Source organism: Daphnia pulicaria, chromosome 1 (assembly GCF_021234035.1).
Source record: "Daphnia pulicaria isolate SC F1-1A chromosome 1, SC_F0-13Bv2, whole genome shotgun sequence".
NCBI classification, from domain to species: Eukaryota; Metazoa; Arthropoda; class Branchiopoda; order Diplostraca; family Daphniidae; genus Daphnia; species Daphnia pulicaria.
In genome coordinates, this window is record NC_060913.1 from 36,545,159 (window position 1) to 36,552,685 (window position 7,527).

Here is a 7,527-nt window from a genome sequence, read left to right on the forward strand (position 1 = left end):
CGCTCTCCCCTTTTAACAGCCACGATCATGTTGTCCCCTCATAAATAACTTCTTCCAAGACAGGATCGTTTCGTCCCGCGATTGGAACTACGTTAATTATCGATACCTACAACCCCTCCCAAATAGCCGCGCGGGAATGCGTATATAAACTCCCGCCGCACCCTCCAAGAGTTAGACTAGTCCTCTCACTCCTCAACTGCGTGTGGCTCCAGTTGTAAGTCGATCTCTATTATACTCCTTTTTTACTCTGTGCAGTGTTAAACAATAAACTTAGTTCGGCCTAATAATCCGAGTTATTCTTCGAAGTAAGCGCGCCTTTTCAAGCCCCTGAAAAGCGCCTTACACCCCTATCCCAATTAATGAAGAGAAGATGGTTGCATTTTTGATAGATGGCCTCGCAAGCTGGCAACATGTGGCCGCGATGACAGCAAACCGTCCAGCCAACGTCGAGGAGTTTATTCAGAGGATAAGAGAACTAGAAACTCTTGGCGTTGCGTCCCGCGTCGTACCTCCAACAGGACATGGACCAATGGCGCCACCTTGGACTCCATCAGTGGCTCCACCAGCGGCTCCGACAACAACCCCACCTGTGGCACCATTTGGCAACCAGGTGGTTAACCAACTGACTGCACAGCTCAACAAGATGATGATTGGGAGTCGTGGCACCGGTGGCGGAGGAGGCGGAGGTGATCGTGGTGGAAGAAGCGGAGGTGATCGCGGAGGAGGAGGATGGGTTGACCCAAGCAAGCGGAAATGCTACAGCTGCGACGCGATTGGACACATCGCCCGTCACTGCCCAGCAAAGTCGGGAAAAGAACCAACCGGAAGTTAGGAGCAAGGCCTATGCTCACCGGTTATGCACACCTTCCTTGTCGTCCCCAGCTTCCACTGGTTAAGGTATTCATAGAAAATATTGGTGAAGTAACTGGCCTGGTAGATTCAGGCGCTATAATGTCTGCTATAAGACTTAGTGTAGTAGGGAATGTTTTGGATCCTAAGCGTGAAAAATCCTTTTGAATCTAACTAGGGTGGATGAAAAAAAAGTTATTGTTGATTCTTTTTGTTCGTTAAAAGTAAAATGGGAAAATAAAGTGGTTGAGTTAATTGAAGTAGCCGTAGTGAAAAAATTGTTCATTTGCATTGATTCTTGGGGTAGATTGGATTGTGAAAAGTAAATTAAATTTGATTGTAGAAGATGGTAAAATTGTTTTAAAATCACAGGATTCAAACCAACCAAAAGTTAAGAAAGTTCGTTTTGCTGGAATCAAAGAGCAAAATATTTGTAGTGAAGAGAACGATGAGAACAATTTTTTTGTGTCTGACGAGCTGATTGATTCTTTAGAGGCAGAGAATAAAACAAAGAGGTGCCCTCGTGTGATAGGCACAGAAGTAAAAGTTGTGGAATCAGCTGTTATACCAGCAGTCTTTTTGTTTTGTAAAAGCTAAAATTTCTAAGAAGTTCACTGGTAATGTTATCGTCAGACCAAATTTGTGTGCTCATCCTGGAATGGAATGGATTATTCCATCCTGTCTGGTAAAAGTGTCAGCGGGAAAACTTAAAATCCCCGCATTAAATATGAAAATGTCATCTCTTGTGTTACGTCGTAAAGATTTTATAGCGTATGAAGATACAGATTTTGATAGCAACATGGTCGTCGTCAGACAAGAAGAGCAGCCAGAAAATCCCGTTTGCTCCTTCGTCGAAAATGCTGGTCAACCTGATGAGAAGCTGAAGATCCTGATGGACGCTCGCGTAGGCGAAAATTTGTCGGAAAAAGAGAGAAGTGCCGTTTCCGAGCTCTTGAGCAAATATCTTCGGTGTTTCCGCTCAGCAGTTGGAGAACTGGGATTTACAAACATGGCGGAGCATTTCATCGATACTGTCGACGCTTACCAATCAGCTGCGTCCCGTATCGCGTGTCAGCTATGGAACGAAGGATCATAATTGAAAAAGTCGCCGATATGCTGAAACAAGGTATCATTCGTCCATCATTTAGTCCGTGGGCTGCACCGATAGTGCTGGTTAAAAGGAATCGGGTGACTTTAGGTTCTGCATCGACTTTAGACGTTTAAAAGCGGTGACAAAAAGAGACGTTTACCCTTTACCCCGATTGGATGACGTTTTTGATCGTCTTGCTGGTGCGAAATATTTTTCGAGTTTAGACTTAATGAGTGGCTATTGGCAGGTACCCGTTGCCTCCGCTGATACGTGAAAAACAGCGTTTGTCACTCCAGATGGATTGTATGAGTTTGTTCGTTTGCCGTTTGGACTGAATAATGCACCGTCCACTTTTCAACGTTTGATGGATCGAGTGTTAGCTCGCCTTAAATGGCAAATGTGTCTCGATTATTTAGAAGATGTGTTAGTTTTTGGAAGAACGTTCGACGAACTTCAGAAAAGACTTGAGTGTGTTCTAATGGCTTTGGTGGAAGCCCGATTAACCTTAAACGTGTCTAAATGTATTTTTGCGACCAACATAATTTTTCATTTAGGTCACACCATCGATGAGTACGGAATCCGGCCAGACACTGAAAAAATTAGTGCTCTAGTTAACTTTAAAATTTATAACGTTAAAACGTTGAGAGCCTTTTTAGGCCTCGTATCTTTCTATCGTCGTTTTGTTCCAGATTTTGCTACAATAGCACATCCACTTCACAGGCTCCTGAAAAAAAATTCCGTATGGAGCTGGACGGAAGCCCAAGAGTCTGCAAAAGTTGCGTTGATTGGCCGCTTGGTGTCGTCCCCTGTACTGGCGCACTTTGACCAAAACATCGATGTCGTTGTACAAACAGACGCCAGCCTGGTGGGCCTTGGGGCCGTTTTAATGTTAGATGCCGGAGATGGACCACGTCCAGTCGCGTTCATCAGCCGAAAACTTACCGACGCGGAAAGCAAGTATCATGCTAATGAGCTAGAGTGTTTAGCAATTGTATGGGCATTAAAAAAATTACGTTCGTATGTGTATGATAGACGATTTTCTGTCTGTACAGATAGCTCAGCTGTTCGATGGCTATGGTGAAAGAAAGAGGTTACTGGCAAGTTCGCCAGATGGATTTTGGCTCTGCAAGAGTACGATTTTGAAATTTGCCACATAAAAGGAGTAAATTTTTTGGTGGCTGATGCCCTATCGCGAAACCCTGATGAATCCTGTATTGGAACCAGTGGCTCCGCAATCGGACATGTAGTTTGTGCACTTGACAGTAGATGGCCTGTGGGCATGAATAACACAGAATTGGCATTCAAACAGCAGCTGGATGGCCAATTGCGTCCCATTATCACCTGTCTTAATTCAAAAGTACCGGGTAAAATTGCAGAACAGTTTAAAATTCACGGGAAAATTTTGCAAAGGATAAATCCCACCCAAGGGCGTAAATTTTTGCTTTGTGTCCCGTCAATTTTAAGGAGAAAGATAATAGAGTTTTCGCATGATGACCCCTCTTCTAGCCATATGGGAATAGACAAAACAATTGCAAGAGTCTCTGAACGTTATTGGTGGCCAAAGTTTCGGTCAAGTGTCCGTAAATATGTCATGTCTTGCGAATTATTGTCAATTTCATAAATGTATCCCCGGATTACCCGCTGGTCAACTCCAGCCCATACCACCACCAGATCGACAATTTCACACCGTCGGTATGGATATGAAGGAGGAATGGAGGAGGGCCCACTTCGGCTGAAAAGTGTCGCTATGCTGTTATTGCCGTTGGCAAAAGATTGATTCCCTTTTTTGTCACTAGGTGCGGAAGGGTAGCCTTCTATGTACTTTTTATTGTGATGCTAATAAAACGCGCGAGTTCAAACAAACTAAAATTTATTCTCTCAGGTGGTAGACTAGTAATAAACAAGGTACATGAGGGTCTACAGTTTTGAAAGTTTTGAATGAGCATGTTTTTTTGTGTGAATCGCTCCGCACAAATCATCGCTCATTTGTTTAGTTACGTAATTATAACGAATCACTAAAAAATCATAAATAATATTGCTCATTAATTTCAAAAAGTGAGTAGGACAGCCCACTTTTGGAAGCTTATCGACGCAAAGAGTATAGAGAATATCACGAAAAGAATCGAAATGAATTATATCTCCAATAGCGCAAAAGTCTAACACATAAAATTCCACCGGTTTCAACAATTCAAACAGTTTCGGGGAAGAGTATCTCAATTTCCCCCTGCTTTTTGTTTTCGTGAGAAAATGAGCCGTAAAATCCGCCGGTAAATTTTCCAATTTAACTTCCATCGTTTGGTGGCATTCATGAATTGCCATTTTTAACAAAACGATGTATCAAATAGTCACTGATTTGAAATACGGCATTTTGATTTTTGACCGACACATCTACGTCAAAATCGCTGTTGTTATCATGGTCTAGCTTCATGTTGGTTAGCAGAAGGTCCTTCATGTAGTCCTTGGGCGATTTGTTAACTTTCACGTTATCTTTAAAACGCTGGACCAGCCAATCCATGTATGATGTCAGCATTTCCATTTTTTCCTCCCCATCGACGTTGCATCCTCGGAGAATGGTCTTGGTCGGATAATATAAGCTGAGCATTCTGAACAGTTGGAGAAATGAGAATGCGGTTGGTTTGTTTTGGGCTCCACCTGCTGAGCGAATGATCCCAAAAAACCTCTGTATAAAAAAAATGAAATATATCCTTGTCATCAAATCAGTTATTAACGTGCGCCATTGCACAACTATATAACCTTACCTCCAAACAATCTTGATTAAATTTTGCTGTGAGGACATAGGTCAAGTTGAACGAAGGCCCAATAAGAGCTCAGTCAGGTCTATTATTGATTTGATAGTTATTCGTAGAGCCTTTATTGTGTCTTTAGAGACAAAAGGTGGAGGTAATTTCGGACGTGCCACCCCTTGATAAAAAGACTGCGTACGATCTTTCGGCTTAGGGACAACTGGGAGCTTCATCTTGATGAAAACTGTAGTTTCACGTAAGATTTCATCCAATTTGAGCAGCTTCTATTAACATTGAACGTAACGTCAGCATTCATCAGGCTTACATATATAGCTTTCATCAAACAAAATAGTGAAGAAATGTTTACCTCTTTTTTTCTGCCATTTCTCCTTTTTAATGCCTTCGCGTTTCCTACGGGCATTCATGGTGTCGAAGCAGTCGTTCAGTAATTGTAGTAATTCTTCTACTGGTTTGCTTTTGACAAACTTTCTCCTAACTTCTTCTTCAACTTGAGGACAAGTGCGGTAGTATTCCAGCCCCTTGGCAACTGAAGAAGAAAGAACCTGATAAAAGGTATAGGGTAAAACAGCGAATCCGGACATCGTTTTTCTTATTAAGCTTCCTTATGGCGTTTGTGTGTAAATCCGAAATGCGAATGTTCGGACAAAATGCGAATGCCCCGGACAAAAATTCGAATTCCGGACAGAAATATTTTCAAAAACTAATTTTTTTATTCGATACAGTTTTCAATTCTGAATCGAATTGCTTAAGGCATCAGGTATGGTGCAATGGAAATATATTAAGATTTTTTGATTTGAAAAATCAAAACATTGATGTGTCAAAACCATTTTTCGTCTGCCTGAAAGTTTTGACTTGAGTTCAAAACTGCCAAGCAACAGAAAAATGATTTTTTATAAATATTTTATATATCTTTAGGCTAGCTAACTTTTACTGTAGCAAATAAGCCCAGAATACTATAATAAAAAACTAAACTAAAATCGGTGGTAGAATTTTCGAGAAATCTTATTGTTAAGCCTGACATACGTGTTGCGAATGTCCGGATCTAACGAAATATCGAAGAATTAATACTTATTTCAAATAAATGTTTTTAAAATAAAACTTGGTATAGACAGATTCAGAATAATGCCCTCTACAATTTGAGCTACAAAAATATAATAAAGCGTTCATATTATTAACTATATTAATGGCGTTGTTCCCCCATTTGAGCCAACGATGCGAATTCCGGACAGCGAAACTGCAGATTACCATAACATCCATTTTATTATTGATAGTTAAGTAATGGGATGACTCAGTGGTAGCGTCTTAAACTACAATGCTGGGAAACTGTTGTTCGATTCAACTAAGATGCATAATTCTTAGGAGGAATTTTTGCAAAGATACTCGAGAGATGTATCTTCATTACGTATCGGTATGATGTTCTATATTTGGTATGCATACATAACAGCTTATTGGTAAATACCAGACTTAATTAACATAATTGAGATAGATAAAGTTGCTAAGCTTGAATTAGCTCAGCGGTAAGACCGTATGTGGTGGTACCTAGGTTTACCGAGGGACTTGAGTTCAAAACCCTTTAAATCTAAACATTTTTTTTCGATATGTATCGTCATTCAATTATAAGTCAAAATAAATTTAAGAAAAGAAACCTCATGTTTATTATGAATTAACCTGCTATATTCTACGTTGTATAATACTGATATGAAAATTATATGTAAATCCCATCGTTTTCCGGATTTGAACCCTCACCCTAAATATCTTCTCGTTAGACTTCATCCACAGAGCCATACACGCCATCGGAAGAACAAAATTCTCAGAAAATAATGAGTACGATAGCTTGTGATGAGTGTCCGGATTTTGCATCACGGTCCCTTATGGGAGCAGGATTAGAACGGCACATTTAGATTTTTTGGGGGAATATTTAACTATTTTTACAATTTTCTTGATTAATACCCACTATGTAGGGATATATTTACTTTATTAAAGCAGTATAACCGCAATATAACGAAAAAAATCTAAGTATTTTACAAAAAAAAACTTCGGACGTAAGGTACAGCTTTTTGAGATATAGAAGCAATTATGTAAGTGAATTATTAACATAAAATCATAAAATTTTGAAGATCATCACAAAAACCTTACGTTCTTTAAAACCATACGAATAAAAACTAGAATTTGAAAAAAGAAAGTAGGGACAATATTCTTGGATCTGGTCAGGTTTGATCCTCGGCCACTTTAATCTTTTTTCGCATATAATGTTAAAATTACGCAATTAAACGTATGCAAATTGCACATCAATCGATTTGTCTCAAAATTCTACGTCGATTGATGTGCAAATATAATGAAATAATGAAAATTTAATTTTAAGAAAATTTTATGTCCGGCATTCGCATCAGCTGTCCGAACATTCGCAAAATGTAAACATTTTCTTTTTATGCTGTAGTTTCGTTAAATTCTACACAATCTTGACAAATGTTTACATAATAATGTAGAGCTTTTCAAGCTCTATCTTTTCATATAATTATTTATTCGATTGTTCTAGTTTATATATTTGATATTCCTTACGGCGTTAAGCTGTCAGCTAGCAAGGAATACTCCGAATTACCGTTTAGACCGTAAGCGAAAATTTCAATTTTCAATTAGAGATATCTCAATTAATCTTCAATATTGTTTGGTGCCCTTTGGCCCAATTATGTATCTTTCTTTTAAGTTTAAAGCTCATTTATCAGATGTGTCAATTATCTTATCGTTTAATCGCATTTAGAATACTTTAAAAATCGCTTTTTTTGTCCGGAATTCGCATTTTCTCGGGCCGTGTCCGGATTCGCT

The 7,527-nt window shown here is 39.4% G+C and overlaps 1 protein-coding gene across 1 annotated transcript; it reads left to right on the forward strand.

Moving 5' to 3' along the window:
• The first annotated feature begins 421 nt into the window (after positions 1-421).
• LOC124323549 (guanyl-specific ribonuclease pgl-1-like) lies at positions 422-832 on the forward strand. The gene has a single exon (XM_046784335.1). The coding sequence runs from the start codon at positions 422-424 to the stop codon at positions 830-832; it is 411 nt and encodes a 136-aa protein (XP_046640291.1).
• Positions 833-7,527: the final 6,695 nt, after the last annotated feature.